The sequence below is a fragment of the Melanaphis sacchari genome, unplaced genomic scaffold (genome assembly GCF_002803265.2).
Source record: "Melanaphis sacchari strain LSU unplaced genomic scaffold, SCAv2.0 Contig107_pilon_pilon, whole genome shotgun sequence".
NCBI classification, from domain to species: Eukaryota; Metazoa; Arthropoda; class Insecta; order Hemiptera; family Aphididae; genus Melanaphis; species Melanaphis sacchari.
The window spans coordinates 233,319-256,473 of record NW_020270407.1 but is presented as its reverse complement, the minus strand read 5'-3'; the positions used below and the strand labels follow the sequence as shown (position 1 = coordinate 256,473).

Here is a 23,155-nt window from a genome sequence, read left to right as displayed (position 1 = left end):
ATATATTATGTATTGTTAAAATACAGACTTTTATTTAGAAAAGATTTGGGTTTTTATTTATACAAGTAAATAAAACTACAAATTTCAATAGTATAATTTGAGTTTTCTTTTTTTTAAATAATAATAATAATAATATAAAATAATGAACTATGATGATAGTTTTAAAATATATTATTAGCCCTTTTTTTAATTTTTATTAAGTCATTCAACAATTATTATTTTTGATTATATACACTGTGTTTATTTTTAATATTTATTTTTCAATTAAAAAAATAATTAATAATGTTTATCATAATAATCAAGAAAAAAAATCATACATTTTTGAAAAATAAACTTACTTATTTAAAAAATAAATATTATTTTTATGATTATTAAAATAATATTAGACAATTGTAAATTTAATGATATTTTAAAACAATGTCTTTTATATAATATTGAATGATACTATTTTTAATAACTTTATTATTAATAATAATTAATAAGAATAGGAATATTCGCTATTTTCATAAAATATAGACATATGATTATGAAGAAACATATTTGAATCAGAACATAACTAACAACTCAATTCCACTAACACCAATATTTATTTAATTAGAAAATGAGATACGATTCAATATGATAATTAAAAGCTGAACTTTTCTACTTCTTTAAGAATATTCTTTACAAAATATGAATTCTTTTAATATTTAAATATGACAAAACTTCCTTTGACAAGATTTTTCATTGACTTGGAAACTTTATACAGTAATTAAAATGAATTGAATAAAACTTATATATAATTATATAAAAAAAAAAAAATGTGAAAAAATTAACAATGGTTAATTTTAAATTGTAAAGTCTTAGTTGATATACGTAAGTACAACATATTTGCGCATAAATAATACCGTGCTATATAAAAATAATGTAATTATGATCACACGGCGTTTTGGATAGGCTATTTATCTACGCCATGATAGTAATTTAAATTTTCAAAATTATAAAATAATTTAACATAATATTAGCAATTATTTTTATTTTTACTACAAAATTGTTTATAAATTTTAAATATTATAATTCAGTTTTTACTAAAATTTAATAGTTATTACATTACCTAACTAAATTTGATTTTTGAATAGTGTTCATACAAAATACTACTAATAACTAAACCTCTTTATGTTTACTATTTTTATTTTTTGACACTCTTACTTTATTGACCAAGGTTTCTGTGATTGTGGTTATACTTTTTATTTACACAAAGTATTGACTTTAAACGAATGACTTTCGTATATTCGACCAAACTATGTTTCTTTAATATTGAAAACAATTTTGACACCCGACCTGGGTACATCGAAGTTATACATAATTAAAAAATTCTCATTAAACGAAAAACGTAATAGTAAAACTTAAAAAGTGTATTACTACATCTCACGATTCTACTTATTCCATTAATTGCTATGTTATCCCCCTTTTCTACAAATATTAAATTCCTTGATTAGTATCATCGTAATTATTTATTATAAAATAACCAAAAATATACCAACATCTAATAAACCATATAGTTTAATACAAATATTAACTAAACAAACACAAATTTATTAAGCGTGTTCATAAAATTTATAATTATAATAAAATTACAACCACAAACCTAATAAATAGAGTATTGAAATATTTAATAATATTAATAATAATTTAAAACTTATCTCATTTCTGAATACGCTTGTTACATTTGAATTCAAAATAAGTCAAAAACACTATTCACAAGTTCAAGGGTTCTAATAAAATCATAGATTTGATTCAATCGACTTCGTTTTAATAATACATTTAACTGCATAAAACCTACTACTATAACCCTACATTTAGAATACGTAGTTTAAGTTGTTAAATATTAGTTGCAATATATTGAAAGTTATCCGTTCCTTACCTATGTTTATGTTAAGTTGATGTATGAATACCGGTAAATTAACTAACTACTGCTTGTAAATGTATGAATTTACATCTTTTACTGATGGATCTTGTTTAAATTTAAAATTATCAAAATAATTCCATAAAACTTCGAATAAATGTTATGGTTCGTGGTTTTGCGAATAAGCAATAATTATAGAATAAACTACCTATTATAGTTAAAGTTCGACATCTAAATTAAATTAAATACAATATGTAAATTATAGATTTAAAAATTAAATGATGTATTACTCTATTATAAAGATATATTTTACTACGTTTTTCAACTGCTATCTTAATATTTAATTTTGTATTTTTAAACTACTCTCTGTTTATAAAAATCACTACTAACATGGTCAATTTTTAAAACTTGTCTATTTATATATATATTTTTTTTATGCGCATTGATTTTGAGCTATACTACGTTAGTTTCGGACCCTACATAATATAACAATAAAATATAAAAATATATTATTTTTATTTTTAATATATTACATACGTCTATACATTTGAGTATTGAGTATATCTTTATACCTAATTATACATTGTTAGTAATATATTGAATTTTTAACTCCACAGAGAACACGGAATAATGTTTATAACATTTTTGTTGTATTTTTGATGTATATTTTTTTCTTAATTACGTGTTTTAACAACGGCCATAATTCTAAGATAAAAATTAACTGAAAGAAAGCCATTTTAAATTTAATTAAATTGTTTGAAAATAAATACGTTTTTTTAATGTGTTTATTCGTGTAAGTTCACTCTCCCCTATAATATGTATACTCTAAGAGTATTACTCTTATTATAGTATTTAATAATTTACACAACATAGTTTACATAAAATGCTCTTTTTCAGTTTTCCAGACTACAATAATGTAATTATTCAAATTTATATGATTAGAATTTTCGAGTATACTTATAATATGCATTATTTTCTGCTGATATAGCATTATAACTTAAAGTTCTTAGATTTTTTACTCTATTAAAAGAGTAACTTATAATACTACAAACTTATTTTATTTAAGGATTGTAAGAATCAATTTTTTTATTTTAAATTTAAAGTAGATGATTTATTTGAAAACATTGATACACTTATTTAAAATTTGAACGAATATTTTTGAGTTTTATATATATATAAGATAAGCATAGTAATCTTAAAGATTGGTTTGACAAAACTTTAAAATATATATCATACTTAATATGGTAATTATTATACTCAAACAATTAAAAATATTAAAATATTTAATGATCAATATTGATCAAAATAGTTTTTAAATTATCGAAGCCTCATCTTTAAAATCTGTTTTCATGTATCAATATTATCATTGGTCCACAATGTTAAATAACTTAAAAAATATTCATTTGGATTTAGATTTAAATATATTATAAGCATTTTCAAAAAAAAAAAAATATTTATTTAAAAAATAGCAAGAAATAATGATTCTCATTTATAAAAAAAAAGAGTAATATCATCCCATAATATTCCTTAAATTATATTAAAAATCAAAATGGATACTTGAAAACAAGGTAAATAACTATATTTATAGAATTAAAAAATTAGGTTTAAAATAATTGCATTATTAAAAAAAATAAATATTGTCGGCAAAAAAATGTCATCAGTTCACTATTAAACAAAAAAATAACACCTATTGTTGAACACGCTTGGTTAATCATTCTGCAAACCGTAAACGCATTTGCTTTGTTTGAGTATTATCAATTTTACAGATATTTAATAATTTAAATGATTCTCTATGTAATAATTTATTATTATTATTACATTCATTATTGTGATAATAGCTTTTGAATGAAATAAAAATAATTAAATGAATATAATACAATTTAATGCATTATATACACATTTTTATAAAACTTGAGTATATGAAAAATAAACTTATCAACAACTATGGAATGAGGATATAGATCAACCATGAGGTTAATATTTAATTTGAAAATGGAAAAGCAAAATGCATTATAATTCTTATCGAGAAAACAACATAATTCTTGTTGAACTTGAAATAAAATAAAATAGGTTATTTTATAAAACAAATAAACTAAGGAGATAAGTTTTAATGCAAAATAAAAGACTAGTTTAAAACAAATAAGTGTGTAATTGTTAGTTTTAAACTCGGTATTAAATATCTGTTAGTATTCTTGTCGATCAACGTCTATGATCATTCTTCAAATTTAAATAAATCAGTATTTATGATATCAAAGACGTGAGTTAATATTATTGTACTATGGAAAGTAAACTATCCGAAAAAAAAAACCCGGTGAAGATTTATAATTTAATTCTATATAAATATATTTCAATAAAAATATTTTTTAATATTATAAAAGCGTGAATTTTAAAATATTTAATCATTCGTATTCAAAAAGTGGTTAAAAAAAAAAAAAGCTGAAATGAAAATGATTAAATGTTATCAAAGAATAATTGAAGAAAAAAAAAGTAAGGGTGCTTTTGAAATACTGTGGAATATCTAAACCACTATAATTATTGACCCAGAATCAATCTCATAAATATTTTGCTGATTTATTTTATATAATATATGTAAACAAAATTTTTATTTTAATCTTTAAGATTAAATTCTATTGCTAAAATAATTAATAAGCTTATTGAAAAAATAATAAGTATAATTCACATTAACTCTTAATATTAATTTTTTGCAATTTTGTGCTTTACCATAAATATCATAACTATTTATAATATTGGTAAAAATAAATCGTATCACCATTAATATTAAAGTGTATTCGAAGTGGCACTAATATTTCTAAACTTCCCATGTAATTTAAGTTTTTAAAATGGATTCTAGTTGAAAAAAAATAAAATACTATAAGTTATATTAAATTAATATTGTATTGTTCCTGTTAGCCATCACAATATTAAAAAATAAATAGAATTTCAGTTGAAATATATATAATAATATTATATCATATAATACCTAATACATTCTATTCGTAAATTATGTATTGATTATTATTCTTTATCTATCTTTTATAAACTCAAAAATTGCTTGATAGTTTTAAATAAAAGTTATATCCATATATATTACTCGAGACTCGAAGAGTGTTTTTAGCTTATTTTTCATTAATTAATCTAAAGATAAAATACTTATGAATAAAAATATCATAATGATAACTTCTATATATATATTAGTTAATACATCAAAACGAATATCAATTTTAGTGGTATTAGATTTACGTTGGCTATTATTAACTAGTTGAATTTGTCTCTAGTTTTGCTTTTCTTACATAAAAAATATAACCATAATTAAGAAGTTGAAATCATAAAATTAATTATTATAAATTTATTTGTATCATACAATACAACTGAAATTAAACGATAAAAAGACAAATTAATTGTATTTTTGGCACAGTTGGATTAGTATTTTATAGATTTAAAAAGGCCTAGGTGATATAGTTATAATTATTTATGGTTTTAAATTATGTGAAATTTTAAATTTAAATATTATATAAAATTAAACGCCATATATATTTCTTATTGTATCTAATGTACAGCTTGTTAAAAACAAAAACGTATTTCAATAGACATTTAGCATTAAGATAATAATGATTTTGTAAATTTGAGTTTAAATTTTCCTTAGTTTTATAATCATATTTCATTTAAATCTATTATCCTATCTTATTCTGATCTTCTTACTAATATAAACTATTTAATCTATAATATTTTCCACATAAATAAGAGATGGCTAATAATTTATTTTATACATTAAATTCTAAATTTTTCATATGACTAGTTTTATTACTAGATAATATAGTATTTATATGCGTATTTTTATTTTTTAAATTTTATAAATTTATAACTAACAATGATTGTTTATGATTTATAGAATAATCTGTTATAGAAATCAAAATGTTTAAAAATGGTCAAGTCACAATTCATTCATTCAAAACGTTTACAATTTTAAATTACTAATTTTCTTACATTTTTTTCATTATAGGTTTTTTCAATAATATAAAATAAAGGTTCACAGTTTAATTTGATTTTATGAGTGGAACAATTACAATTATTATCGTTTTATTATATACCAACAATATTCTATAAAATGTTAAAAAAGTTAATCAAAAATGTACACCAAGCAGTTGGACGTCATTATAATAAAGAAAGTCTGATTTACGTTGTAAATTAAGTTAACTAAACTAGATACCCAAGCAATTTAGTCTGCTGTGCCAAAAGTAATTTAAGTTGAACAAAACAATACCTTTATATTACCAAAAAGCTTTTTCAACTTTCCGTGTATTTTAACGATTAATTAAATATTAATATAAATTAATACTTCATGAATTATTTAAAAACAAATCACGAATCCATACTACAAAAATAATATATTTCGTATCATGAATGTCTAAATACAATAAAATAATGCGAAGATCATTTCATAATATTCTGAAACTATGGTTGAAGGAAACCGTATTAATAAATCTGTATTTTAATTAAACACGAAAAAAATCAGGGTTAAATTTATTTCATGAAAATATTTAAAAAAAAAAATCTTTTATAAGAAGTAGAACATTTTTGTAGTAGAAGTTTTAGAAATATAAATATTGAATTATATTATTTTTATAGTTATAAGTGAATTAATTAAATGTTTTAAATACAATATATTATGACTCATTCCATTGAAAAAAATCTAATACCTTATTAATTATATTAGCTATTTTAATTATTTATTTAGCAAAATTACTACTGTTATTATATTATTAAAATATTTTAACAATTACAGTGCTATAAGCACATTTTAATAAGCTCCTGGAACACTTGATAGAATTGGAAGAAGACTATAATTTTATTGTTTTATATAGAGATTGAAATGTTGAGGTAATTCATTGTAGAATATTTAATAAAATAATTTTGCTTTATAATTTATTGGCATTATTTTTAGAAATGTATTGTCGTCTTCAGGGTAATATTTTAAAAGTTCTAAATTGTATTTGTATTCGATTTTTTACCTCTCTTATATATCTGAATAGTGTTGATCTTTATGGTTTTTAATAGAATTCTGTAAATTAACAGTTTGATAGTAATAATTTTATTTAAAAACGTATTAACTTAGAATTTAGATGTTTAACTTGTTTAAAAATAATAAAAAGTAAAAACCAAATATAATTCCATATATTACAGTATTATTATTCATAACAATTAACTAACTCAATAAAATTATTACTATTTTATAAAACAACATTTTTTAACTACATGAAATAATATTTAATTAAATATTTTGTTTGATGTATAATAAATATATTTTTATTTAATTTTAACTCTTAAAGTATTTAGTTTAACTTTTGTAACGCCTTTTTAAACTCTTTCAAAAATTAGGATTCATCATAAGTAAAAGTATGAATATTTAATTACTTACGAGTCAAAGACTTATTTATGAAAATTAATACGATGTTCTAAGTGTTTCAATTTAAGATGACTGTATGTCACATAAATCTTTAAAAGTTTGAAACTATATTATAAAGTATAATCAATAAGGTTAAATAATATATGAAAAATTAGTGTTGAAGCAATTTTTTATGCTATGTATATATATTTTATTCTATATAAAATAAAATGAAAAGTTTAATTTAAAAAAAAAAAAAAACAGAGAACTTTAACTTGTTATGTACAGTAAAATATAACGAATGAAAAAGGCAAAAAACAATCGGTGGCATACGACTTTTGCAGTTAAAGTCAAGTGTTGTTTAACGAGTTAAAAAAAAAAAAAAAACAATGCGAGAAATGGGTTGGTTGTATTTTGTGACGAAGTCCTAAAAAAAAAATGTTTGTCCTTTAATGGTGAAAAAATATGACATGAAGGTAAAAAAAATGAATTTTTAAAAGAATATAATTCGTAACATTATTGTGTCAGTGAATAAATATGATAGTCCTTAATGCAATGTCACAAGTGGCATTATCGTATTGAACGTTATATAACTTAATAGCAATTAAATCTTTTGAAAATGCTATACCTATTTTCTTAATGATAAATTTTAATTTATATTTAAGTATTTTTTATAAGCCATTTTATTTATCATAAATATTCCAGTAAAAATTTAATTTAAATTTTAAATAAAACTTTTTCCTTATTTTTCTTAATTTTTGTCTAGTGTTATATTTAAGAAAAAAACACAATATTAGCTACCTTAATCTATATATTTTTTTTAATAAGATGGTCTTTTAATAAAATAAAATGTTTATACACTATTATAATTTCAAGATAAACATTTGTAAGTAGGTAAGTACTTAATGTTGTATTTTTATTTTTTTTTCCATATAAATCGGCAATTTAAAACATAATAATGCTCTATACATTTGATTTAATGATTTTTATTAAAAACTATTTGATACAATCGTATATGTGATTACTAATAATATTTTAATATATTCAATATTTTATACAAACTGTTTTGCAGTATTGCACTCATTTTTAATTTTTGCTATGTAATACAATTTCCAAATACATTAATAACACATTCAATAATTGTTTTTTTATATGTTTTTATAAAAGCCTTGTATATAACTCGTTGAAATTATATTTTCCTTATCCAAATAATTTGATTTTTTTCCAATATTAAATAAACAATATTTTAAACTACTAAAATCATTTGAATTGCATACGGTCAGCATAAAAACGGGTCATTCACCGGAACCGGAAACAATATTTTCACTTCTCTATCATCAGTGAATATTTGTTACCTACATAAAACTTTAGAGGTAATGGATTTCGGAATAATATTTTCTACTACATACCAGTCCGTGGACACATCTGTTTAAGTTTCAAAAAAAGTTACTGAATACATTCTACTATATATTATTATTTGATAGTGAATTATTGATAATTTTTTTTTTTTTAATCATCTTATACAGTATTTATTTTTTTTTTTAACAGGTAGCAAAAATTATGTTTTATTAAGTCAATTTTCTTTATAGAACTAATTACAAAAAAAAAAAAAACAATCAAAATGTTATCAAATTAAATTTTATAACTATTATTAAGTATTATTATTTATTATTAATTTATTGATATTATATTGAATTGATTTAGTTACACCTGATACAAAATAAAATAATATGACTTTTAACCTTTTAAATATACATATAAATTAAATTAAAAAAATATAAAATAATATTTATATATTAATATACGTATATATATAATAAAATAATAATAATATAATATATATTTTTATATTTATTATTTATTATATTAATTATATTTATTTATTTTTATAATATTTATTTTATTTTATAAAATAATATGACTTTTAACCTTTTATATATATATATATATATATATTTATTTTAATTATATGAACAGTTATGCTTGAGTTTATTATATGATATTTTGTGAAATAAATTAAAACATTAATTAGGTACCAGAAATTTGCTTACATACACTATTATTTAAATTAATTACCTACAATAAAATGAGCATGTATGCATTATACTAAAGGCACATAATAGACAATTATGTAAAGTTTTTCTTACTTGGGATAAGTGACATTTGGTAGTGGTTTTAAGAAACACCTTTGTCGAAGTATGCCTTCCCATAGCTGCACTCCAATGATACCGAATATGAAGAACACGAAGAAACACAACAGTAGCACATTACCCAACATTGGCAAAGTGTCCAAAAGCAACATGACCAATATACGCATACCTGTAACAATGTGAATGAAAACTTTCAGAAATTGATGTAATATATTTTATAATAAATATTATGATCAGACAATACCCATAGAATAATTAATGAATTTACGACAATTTATTTATAAATTATTCATAAACATACATCATAAACTTTTGTCAAATTTAAAGTTAGTGTTAAAAAATCGTCTAAAGTATCAACAATCTCAAAATTAATAGAAACAGTATACCTAAAATAAAATATTTTCTAGGTAAATATCATGTGTAGTTTATGATAAATAAATAATTTATTATGCGGCAAAAGTGATAACATTAATATGTAATGTTAATTTTACTCGTTATAAAATGTTACTAATAAAAAACTACAAATAATAATATTATTAAGTATAATATAACAATAAAATCTATAATTTAATTCAAGTTGTTTTATCATTATCAAATAATATTTAAATGTTTAGCAGAGATAAGTTTAATGTATTGGTTTTTATAATTATTTGTGTTTTTATATAATATAAACACTAAACATACTTATTCTAACACAATTAAGATCTATCTTCAATGTTGATTGTGGTTTCTGGTACAAAATTAATTAATTTAATCTGTACTTAGATTAAAATTTCTTGATCTTTCCTAAATTATCGTGAAAAACAAAAACAAATCACGGAAAAACAAGAAAATGTACGTAACACCAGATTCCTATTAGATCGATGTATTCTTATATGTTGTCATTCAAAAATAATTAACCATAGATTAAGTTAGGTAGTAGTAGATAGTAGATACTAAATATTTATATATTTAAATCTGTGTGGTATTGGACTATCAAAAATATTCATACGATTTTTGTTTTATAATTTTAATTCAAAACATATTATCGTAGAAATTTAAATCATTCCACAACTATTACTTACTTAAATTATTTTCCATGCATAATGAACATTTCTTAGATGAATGAATAAACAAGAAACGATTAGTAAAGTAATGCAAACCGCCAATGCGAAACCCTTTAATTATATTTTTATTATACAGATAACAATTTTAAATGAATCGAACTCAGTCTATGTATTACAAATTATATTTTTATTTTTTATTTTTTTTTAAATATAAAATTCTTTTTTATTTTTGTTTTTCAAATATTTATTATATAAATTATAAATAAAAGGAAAAATTCTTCTAGTGATTAGATTTTACTAAATTTGATTTTAATTTTGGAATCGAACTATATTATAATTTATTAAATGTAGTTGAACTTAAGAATTTCCCCAATCGCAGTTGTCATAATGATAACAAAAAAAGAACAAACTGATTACTTAAATAATATAGTGTAAGCTGTGAAATTATTTAACGTAAATTTATTATTATATAATATCAGCACAAAATATTCTTGTGTAAGACATGGCACAATTAAATTCAATCATCTAATTTATTTTTTATAAATACATTTAAATTGTGCCATTTTAGCTTAATACATATTTTTATTATATTTTATTGATTATTATAAAGAAATAAAAATGAATCAGTTATATGATGTGATTAAATACTTTTTTCAAATATCTAAATCAAAAATATTATTTCTATAATATTATAATATAATCGCTATTTTTTTATTATATATTTTTTTAAATTATGTCAAAACCGTAACGTGTATTAATCATTGCCCAACGGTTAGTTTTATAATCAATCATTCTTTTTCATTATTATTATTAGTACCTACCTTGTGAATAACGCAATACAATAATTTCCTAACATCTTCGTGTAATTCGAAGCTGTATGTACTGCCTTTATAATATCATAACGTTTTATTAGTAAGATACCTTCAGCCCTTTCAACCCATGGGAACAGTCTTTGTTACGTATAATTTCCGCCTTCTACATAAAGTCCAACAAAATGCCATCATCTGCAGTTCTTTATATAATGTTAGAGCTCGTCTGGGATGTTCGTGTACAACGCTTAAATTTCAGTAAGCATAGCAACACAATTTAACAAGCTTATAATGTAGCTAATTTCAGTATAGAATTATTTTACTAAAACTTCAAATGAAATATTTAAATGTCAAAATACATATTAAGAACTGTAGAGTTTTAAACTCAAGCCTAAATATCGAAATTTTTTGAATTCACTATGAACACAGATGATTGAGTTGCCTGCTGATTTATTATGAAATCATCTAACGTTATATTTATTTATTATTTTCAAAGGATACTAATGACTAATAAATTTAATATAAATGGGACTTTGGAACTAGATTGGACGGATTTAAATTATACATTTTAAGAATTAAACGGAAATATTATCATTTAAAATAAAATAAATACTTTATAAAATATGCATTTATTGCAACTATAAAATTCATTTTCTGTTAAGCTTGAAACAAAAACGTAAATATTTGCGCGACGCCAGATTTTTAAAAAAAGTCAATTTTGTATTTTATTTATTTATTGTAATATAAAAATAAATAACAGTAAAGGCTTGACATTTTTACTAAAAATTTATTGTAACATTATGTAGGACATAATAAAATTGTCAAACTATTTTTGTATTCTAAATTAAAGACGTTAGGCATTTTTAAGCTTTTTTCGATTTTTTTTTAATTGACATTTTCAGCAATGCATCAAAATACTCTGAAACCAAAATATTCTTCGTAAATATTAATTTAAAACTTTAACCTCTGTTATAGAAGTCGTGGTTAAAATTACTGATCATCAAATTATATCTTAAGTGACGTGTGTTAATCATTAATTTGATAACAGTAGGTGACTACATGGGTCACGAGCTAATCATTTTCACTTAATTTAATTTACTTTATAATATTAGTTTTTGAGTACTACATTTTTTTTCTTTTTGTAAAATTTTTAAAATAATTAGTTATACTATGTAATATTATTACATATTTTATTTTTAATGAACATAATTTACATAATATGATGTAATTTCTCACCAATTAATTTAAATAACTAAGAATATTATTCAGTTTATAAATACATATGTTTAATAATATTTACATTGTTATGTTTATTATTGGGATATTTTTTTGAGGAGATTATGGCTAAAAATGTTTAACTTGTTTTAGAAAAAAACCATTATACTTTAATTCAGAGAATATTAATCATATGAACTTAATATATTTAACAAAAATAAATTAATAAGTCTAAATAAATAAGTCTTTGCTCAAAGTTGCATTTTCATTCGGCGATTTAAAAAGATTTAAATTTAACGCACTAATAAAATTACAGTGACTCCTTAATGACAAAGTACGTTCAAAATCGTCTATATAGATAAGAAAATGGTTTGGTTTTTTACTTAAGTCTACAAAATTGAATGTTAATTTTGAAAAATTTTTTTTTCTGTAAATATTTATGCTGATATTATAATTATATAATTTAATTTCATCAAATTTATTTTAGTGATATAGTGTAGTCATTTATTCTACTTCATGTTTAATAATTAATATACTATAATATAAAATTGATGAGTTAATGAGCTATTCATTAAATTATATATGTTTAAGCATCGATTATTGTCAGAAATGAAAAAAAAAATGTTTAATTTAAATAAATATTTTTGTTTTAAATCTTCCAAACTATATATTTTATATGAATTATTGTGTAGTTTCACATCGTTAACACTAGACATAGTTTGCTATCACGGCATCACTACATCGAATCAAAAATCATATACACTATAAACTTTTTAAATTTCTTATAATGTTTTTAGAATGCATATTATTATATTATACACATACAATACCACAAATACGATTGTTGAGTTAAATTGTGTGTTATAAATGCAACTGGAAATACTTTAAAATATTGTTAGCGAAGTTAACGTAGACAGATAACTGAGAATGCTGTTCCGTGGAATTTTAAGTTTACCCAACTTATACGGGGTTCCCGGAAAGAAAATTGTTCAGAAAGTCAATTTGTAGGAAGACACCATTTAGTAATCGAATTTAAGTCGTTCAAGAAAAATACTTGAGATTTATGATCCGTTACACTGTTGTAAGTTAAGTTTATAAAGTGTCAGCGTAGAATACCCATGAAATAATTTATGATACTTTACAAATTACTATTAATTATATCGTACATAAGAATTTTCATCATCGTTGTATTATAGACGTAACTATGTGAGTCAACTTAACTGTACATTGAATATATTATGCATTATTGGTGTCTATAATAATTTAAGATGAATATTCGTATTATTATATTTTTATAATAATTTCGCCTGAAGATTCAATTTAATTAATAAACTACCAATTAATACCTTAAATTAAAAAAAAAAAAATAAATATATACAGATATGATTAAGTAAATATATACAATACTACATTGATTTTAAGCAATTATTATTATTATTATTATTTTTTTAATTTAATAGTTACTACTATTAATTCAACTTTCAACCACTCATATTTACAAAGGCGTTTTTAAGTTTTTTCGTCATTTTGTATAGTTAAACTTTTTTCCGTCAGTACCTTACTTTAAAATGAATAAACTACATGAAATAAATAATGTGTAGGTATACACCACTAAATGAAGAAAATGTCGCTGAACATATTTTCTTCGGTAATTGATTATGTCCTTTTCCTAAGTCTACTTTTAAGACTCAGTCATTTATTTTCTACATACCTACCTAAGCGCTTTTAGTGAATTAGGTCTGGTTCTTATGTTATCTGCCGGTACAATTAAACAAGCTGAGTATGGTATATTGTATCATTTCTTACACGCACACCACCAACTAATATGTCACACCATCAATTTATTTCAATCTAGTTTTGTAAAATTTTATAGACTTTTTCATAATTCTTAACCTAACCTAACCATGTTGGGTATTTCAATAATTTGTAAATATCAATTTTAAATAGGATTAATATTTTTAATAATTATTTTTTTGGAAAATGACTTACTCAACTATATTAACAGTCGTTTAAAATTTGGTAAATAATGGCTAAGATTACGGCATTACCCTTAAATTTGACATTTTAATGTACATAAAAATTACTTAATTTTTACTTATAATCTGTATGTTAAAATAATTTTAGATTAAATTATATTTGTGTTTACCAAAACGTTTTCGACGATACAACAACTGATTATAAAATGTTTTAACCCCGAAATAGACGATTTTAAGCTATCAAAAACATTGACGATTATTTTTCACGGTAGACATAGTAAAAGTTATTACATTTCAGAATCATGTCTATATATTTTTAAACGGATATCACCTAGATCCTAGATCTTGAATTTCTGGAAATTAAACTGGTCATTTTGAACCTACACAAGAAGTCAGTATTATGACACGTTCGATACTTCTTGAAGTTGTCCTTACAACAATTTAAAATACTCCAAAATAAGGTTTAAGATATTATGACGATAGTTCATTTTTATTTAATTGACATTTTTTAATAATTAATTTAACATGTTTACATCATGTATTCACGATATATTCGTATGTTATGAAAGTAATTTTCAGTATTTAACCAGAATTTGATTTTATAGTATATAGTTTATATCATATGCCACATGTATAACGTAAATTTATTAATATATTTCCAACCCTTGATATTTTTTTCTATTTCTATAACTAAAAACTTAATTACGCAAATATTTGGTTCAGCATTTTGAACATTTATATAATTAAAATTGAATAAAATAAATATTTCAAACCAATACAACATATCTATTGTATAAGTAACAAATTTTATTAAAAATGAATAAATAAATAACAGTTTTTTTTTTTAAATTTTGTTTTGTGTTTCCGCAGTACTACTACATACCTTATGATTTTCCATATTTTTGATTTAAGCATAATAATATCGTTTCCTAATAGAAACTAATCGAGAAATTCTGTTGTATATTATTTGTTTATTTATAATTTACACATGAAGCATTGTTCATTAATATTATTAACTTGAACAACGATTGGTATAAAATGAAAATAATATCCGGCAGGTAATAATAAAGTGGTTTAACTACTAACTACACAATAATGTAGGTTCGAAGTGAATGGGTTATTATTATGACATCGTTTCTTGCCATAACAAAGTATTGATGTTACATCTTATATTTACACCATATATTACATAGAGAAAACAATTTACGAAACTAGTAAGTAGTACCGAGTATTTTTTCACTAACCTTTAAATCGGATTTTAAATTATTCATAATAATAGCAAAGAATTAATTATTTTAAAAATGTATTATTTAGTAATGACCTTTATCTTAGACTCAAGCGATTAGAGACGTTCTCAATCTTCTTTACGATCTGTGTGACCTACCTTAAACTACTACCCAATATAATATACGATTCCTCCATTCAAACATATTTTAATATTTATTCTACCGATATAAAGTGTATTATTATTATTAAAATTATCATATCTTTATTTATTAAGTTTTACATTATTGATATTATACATTTTTTTAAACTAAATACAATTACTATGTTTGTCAAATAAAATTTCAAATTGTATAACATGTACCTACTCAAAAATTATTGATTTAATTTAAAACATAATGCAGTATTATGTCATTATAATAAAATAAATTGTATACTCATGTATACAGTATTTTAAATTAGCTAAACAATTTTTCCGCAAGTTATTCGGTAAATTTTACCATTTCAGTTTCTATTCCATAATTTAAATTTATATATATATATATATATATATATTGGTTTTAAGTTTAAATACTAATTTCCCTACATAATTTTATTTTAATCATAAACATTACTTATGTCAATATTTTTAAGAAACATATAATAAATGAGAATTTAAACATAAGTTAAATTAAAAAGGCAAAAGTTCAAAAGTTCATACACAATCGATTTACTGCTATAATATGATCATTATTAATACATGAAATGATAAAAAAAAAAACCGATAAATAATGGATACGCAACTTAACCCTTACGACAATATGACGATATAATGTTTACATGTATATTTCAGTATTTACAAAAAAATCAATTTTTTTTTAACGTAAGAAAGAACTGGAGCATGATAACATTATGAAAATAATATTAACAAAAATTAAAAAAAAAAAAAATTTTTTTGAGCAAACAACAATATTTTTGTTTTTTCGTATCCTTTAAAACTCCATAAATACCAAAGTTTTATACATCATAGATAATCTAACGGTTTTTTAAACTATAGAAACAAAAATAAATATTATAAATGGTCTGATAGGTTTTGTTGCATTGTGCATAGTACTATTTAATTTTGAATACATTTTATTTTTATTTTTAATTCCTATTCCCTTAAATCTAGTTTGGATAATACATAATCAACTCTAAAATTTTTCAAACAATATCTATTCAGAAATTCAAGTAAACAATATTATATATTTTTAAACACAAGTTTGTTAATGATGACTTTATTTTTTGTAAATACAAACATAATATATTATAAATAATAATAATGTTGCATAGAGTAACGTTTTAATTTGATAGATACTTAAAAAATGTTTTTAATTAAATATAAATATCATTATGTAATATAAAAACCGTGAAAATTGTTGTATAAGTTTTAATAAGAGTGAAAAAATATTGATTATCATTAATCATGTTATTGAAATTATGTTTAGGAACCAATGTTACAGGTCTTTACTTTATTTATTGTAAAATAAATACGATAAAATACTTTATTTATGAGTCTAATAAAAATTTCAATAAGTAAGGTACTTAATACGTCAACATATTTTAACAGTAGTCAATAAAGCTTAACTACAAATATATGCCAATAAAATAATAAAAAAAAAATTAACATAGGGCAAATATTACAAAAAAACTGTTTATTGAGTGTTACCCAGTGAAGTGGCAATAAATGTTTCGTGTGTAAATACAGGTGTTGTTGTTTACGTTTGTCTAAATATTATTATCTATCTTTTCTGACAAGATCAGTATATTTTTATTATCCTTTTTGCTTTTTTGAACATTGCTATGTGGTTATATTTATTTTAGATAACTATACAGAAATTATAACATTTTATTTTACATTTAATAATCTTCGCATTGTTAATATTTTACATTAATTATAATAATATCTACTATTTGAATACTTTAAATGATTTATAATTCTATTACATCATATGTACTGCACACTAGTTTTATATTTTTTTACAACATATTTGTATACCTGCATAATATTATATGTTGGTGTATAATAAATCATAATATAATAAAATTTTTTTAAATCAAAGATTATATCGAAAACTGAAATGGTGATTTATAAATTTATTGAACTAAATGGCTGACGTGAATTTTTATTTTAAATCTAAAATAAAAAATTACGTCAAAACCGAACGGTTCATCTTCTTGCTTGATTAATATTCAGTATATACTCATAAAACATGCCACCGTAGAGATTATTTTTAAAGCCGACTCCTGATATTGAGTTTCGATAACGTAAATATATTTTATTGCACAAAATGTGTCATGTGATCAATTCCACAATAACGGAATCCGTCAAAAAGATAAAACTGATTTTTTAACATGTAATATAATTATAAATTCACCTGCCTATTTGTTATCAACGAGAATTTTTTTTTTGGTATAATCGTATAATATACATTATTACATATTTATAATATTTATATACACACGTACTCGTATATAAACTATATTTTATTGGACTGCTGGGAATTGTTCATCTGTACATAATTTGAAATTTTAACATGAAAACTAAATTTTACTCACTTGGAATTCTGTTGATAGCTCTAAGCGGCCTCAGAACCCTTATAGTTCGTATAGCAGAGAAATTGATGTTCTCCACGTTCAAACAGTACTCCAAAGCACTAAAAAGCAAGAGAATAAAAATTTTAATAACAAAAAAAATCCAACGCATATGGTTAATAGCAAAACGACATTATCTGCGTAATTATAATGGGAATTTTAATTCACACATTTTAGTCAAGCCGTTAATGACGAGCACGCATATACGTTACGAGACAAAATAAAAATAAATGACATCATTTTATTAACAAATGATTTCATACCCTGCGATCACGATGAAAAAATCTAATCTGTTCCAGGAATCTGCGAGGTAAGTACAGGGACCATATGCTCCCATTGCGATCATTTTCACGATCATTTCTAGCGAAAAGAATGCGAATATGAAATCGTCGAACACCTGTACACAGTTTCCATGAATTATAGTTTTGTCAAATACAAATAATATATAAAATATACAATTTAAAAAAGAAAAAATATATTACTTGTAGAATTCTGCATCTTCTAGATATGCATTGATCGTCCACACATGGTTGATACATACCCAAAGTAACACAATTCAGCAATATAACTAACATACTTGCTCTCTCAAACCACGTGTACGAGATTGTTAAGGAAATATTATTTTCAAGACATTCATATACAATTTAAACATGTAATTTATGTAATTGTTTTTGGAATTATTATTCAACATAAAATTTTAAAAAACATTTTCAAATAAATTTTAAATAAATATTATCAAACATTTTGAGCATTTCAAAAATATAATATTAGCCTTAAAGATAATTTTATAAATTTCCAATGATTCTTCTCATATTTTTTGAGTATTTTATAGTAGTAGAGACTTTAACGCAAAACAATATTGGGATTTATTTAATCTATTATAATTTTAAGTTCCTTATAAGTTAAAATGCATGCATACGTTGCATTTATTTTTAAATTATTTGATTATTTGTCTAATACGACCATAAATTAAAAATTTAAAAAAAAAAGTTTTAATTTAAATGTATAAACAACTAATTAATTATAATAATTTATCAATGTCAATTTAATAATATGATATAAAATAAATATGAGACATCTATAAGAATAAAATAAAAGTAATTTATACTCATGTATACTGATTTTCATAAATAAATTATGTCCATGTTTTTTCATTTGTTTTTAACATACCTACTTCAAAAGTAATTATCCCGTGTATACATATATAAGATACAATAGTTATGATACTTACAGGTAATAATTAATTTTAATTTAGAATTATTTTACATAGGTAAGTGATTATTAAAATTATATTTCTGACCAAAAAAATTTTAAAAAATGAATTATATATCTAATGAACTTATATTTTGAATATAGTTATTAATATTATTTGACGTTTAAAAAAATCTTAATATTGATTAAGATAAACAAAAAATGATACATACAAATTGCTTTGTACATACATTTAATATCAAAACGTTTTTATACTTATATACACTATTTATAAAATATAAAAGACTAGAACCTATATTATCGAATATTATATTATTTTATTAAATAAGTGTAATATAGAGAATCTATTATGCTTATAATATTATAACTTATAACCATATCACAGATTTTAATACTTCAGTATATTTTTTGAGGTGAGTTTAGATAATATGTACTGATCAATAAAAAATAATAAACCACTAATAACATATCGTGTTTATAATAATTTCAGATAACAATATTATGTACGTTGCTATTAATTATAACTTCATCTTATCACACAATTCTAAATATTTAAGATGTTAATATTTAAGTATAATATGCATCAAATAATAACCTGTTTATGGAATATTGGCATACTGATATTATATTGAAAAAATATAATTTGTAAGTCAAAAAATTACGAAATGAAATAGAGGTAGCGATATTTATTGATTAGTTAAGTTAAAAACTTAACAAAATGCAAGTCATTCGTTATTATTTTGTTAGTATTTTTTTTTTTTTTGTCTTAGCTTTTTTTTAAATCAAATATATTATATCCTCTATCAATTATTTATCTGCTGTAATACCTATAATCACAATGGCTATTATAGCCTTTCTTCAACAAATAATAATAATACATTTTGTACCCTACATACAGAATAACTTATCAACTTCAGAAAATGGATTTAAAGAAAACAATGATACAAGCATCAGTTTTAAATAACTCATATCCACCTATCTTAAATGTTAATAATTTAATAGATTATTCTTTGATAATCTAAGTGAGCCTGATACACATTCTAAATTAATAATAAAAATAAATAACTTACATTTTGATTGTTTCACAAAACTTGATTATACAATAAATAGTTTTTTTTTAATAGTTTTAACTTCAATTTATTTCATACTATTTAACTTAAAAGTGTTTTTGTGCATTAATAATAAATTATAGTTTATGACATTAGTTTATTTACAATTTTTGTTTCAGGTAAAAATGCCAGTTAATTTAAAATAGTAGTATTTAGTTCATAGTGAATATGCTTACTGTTGTATTTAATCAATACAATTTTAGTTGAATGTTTTCATTTTGCTTTTTAGATTGGCATTTATTAAAATAAACTATCCTATATAATAAATAGGCTATCCTGTTTTTCTATTCTGTTGTTGCGTGCCAATATCAGATCCAGATCCAGGTTGTTATTTAAATGAAATTTACAACTCTTAAGAACAATAATGTTTTATTATGTATAAATAAAGTTCATGTAACTGATACAAAAAGTGGCTGAGTGTTGTGAAGTTGCTCAGGTCCCTGTTGCTCTGGTACATCTGCGCTTGTTGGTCTCTGGACTCCCTTATATACGAAGAAGCTTCTTCTTGTTGTAATTGATAACCTTTCAATTCGTATTAATTATTGGAATTGTTTTCACACTTGTTTTATCGATAACAACAATCTCCAGGATGTTATCTGTTCCCAATTGTCAATTCGTGGAAATTCAATAATATATTTATTATCGACCTCGGCACACGACTGCTATTGATATGTTTATTATGATGTTTTTAAAACAAGATTCATAGAAATATGAATCTACTATCTCGTATATATTATAGACATATAATATATAACATTAGGCCACATATATATATATCTATATTACAATTGCTAATACTTCTAGCAATATTACATATTATATTATATATACTTATATTTATTAATATATATCGTAGCCCATAACACTGTATATTATATTCAAATACATGTGAATTATACGAACATAACACTAAAATATAAATAATTTATCATTCAAAGTAGATTATTTATTATAATAGGCAATTATCTAATCTGACTTAACAAGAAACATAATATATTTTTATACATTATTAACATAATATAAAACAGTTTATAACATATTTATATTTTTTAGCCAATATGTTTAGGTAGTAAGCATTATTTATAATTTAATTTAAAAAAAAAACTAATGGTAATGATAGACTTGTTTTTTTTTAAGTTTCACTCTTTTACTTTACATACTTTTATAACTGTTTAAATTAAGTTAGCATATTTATTTATCACAATATTAACTACTATTTGACGTTTACATTCAAATAAATAATGACTTATAAGTTTAACAGTGTTATCTTTATTTTATTTTCAATACATTATATATTTTTTACTGCTCGTTAAAATCAGAAAAAATGTCAAACATGTTATGACTAATATATTTTAATATTTTTCTTTAATCAGATATGGCATCTTCCCGTTGTTAGTATTGGTTTTAAGGAGACTAATGGTAGTTTTATCGGTAACAAGCTTCATCAGGAAGTTGCTTAACGTTTACTGATATTATAAAAAATGAAAATATGTAAGGTATTTTTGTAACATTTGCATAAAGAATACACATATAAAAAACGATTTTAATATTTAATATATTAGTGATTTAATCGATTTGATGCTTATGCGTGAAACGCAGTAATTAAGAAATTCATTAAATTGTCCTACAAATCTTAATAGATAGGAAATTGTTTAAAAAGAGCAATAAAATAATTATAAACTACATAAAGTAACATAATATTCAACTCGAAAATAAATGAATTAATATTTCTATTGTTTTATGTGATTTGAATATTCACATTGATGTTGAAATGTATTTTGAGTATAATTTACAAGTTACTTTGAATTTATAATTTTATTTTTATTTTTTATTTTTTTATCAAAAAGCATCATTTAAATTTATACGTTATTTTTATACAATTAATAGTTTTTATAATTGTTGAAAATAAATAAAAATTACAGAGTGGAAAGGGACTCAGTATTACCGACCAACCAATTTTTTTTTTTTCTATAGTAAAGATATAGCAATTTAATCACTATTGTTTTGGTGAACAAAAAAATTATTTTAAAATTGTTGTTGAAATGTATTTACTTGTTTTACTAATTTAAAAATGAGAACAAAGTGAACACGGTATATTATAGTGTTTTTGTTGTTTCAACGATACTTCTTAATTACGTATGATAGTCTAACCGGAATTTTTTTTTTTAAAAGGATCATGAAAATGTTTTCTTGAAAAATGTAATTTATATCGATGAGTGTTAACTAACTAAAAACGTACCAATAACCTATGCTCAATCTGCTAATAGACATTTAAGTGCTCAAATGGGTGTAAATAATTCAATAATATAGCCATATAAATTGCAATAAAAAAATATTCAGGATGAGTAGTTTTTACGAGCAATTAGTTACCGGCGGAAGACCAAAAAAAAAAAAAAAACTTTCGGTATAAGAACTTTGAATTAGCCTCTATAATTATAAAATTAAAATTAGAATTATATTATTAAGAAGACTTGCCATTATACTTGTGTTGAGATAACTACATAACAATATAACATGTTTTTACCTTCTAGTA

The 23,155-nt window shown here is 21.7% G+C and overlaps 1 protein-coding gene across 1 annotated transcript in view; it reads right to left on the bottom strand.

Annotated features, from left to right (window-relative positions):
• LOC112603395 (voltage-dependent T-type calcium channel subunit alpha-1G) overlaps nt 1–23,155 on the bottom strand; it is a 237,092-nt gene that overhangs the window by 148,787 nt on the left and 65,150 nt on the right. The window contains exons 3-6 of the mRNA XM_025351931.1: nt 18,784–18,895; nt 18,565–18,698; nt 18,266–18,363; nt 9,416–9,587 (exon numbers count right to left, since the gene is read on the bottom strand). Coding sequence (XP_025207716.1) covers nt 9,416–9,587; nt 18,266–18,363; nt 18,565–18,698; nt 18,784–18,895 — 516 coding nt within the window. The remainder of the gene's footprint in view (nt 1–9,415; nt 9,588–18,265; nt 18,364–18,564; nt 18,699–18,783; nt 18,896–23,155) is intronic.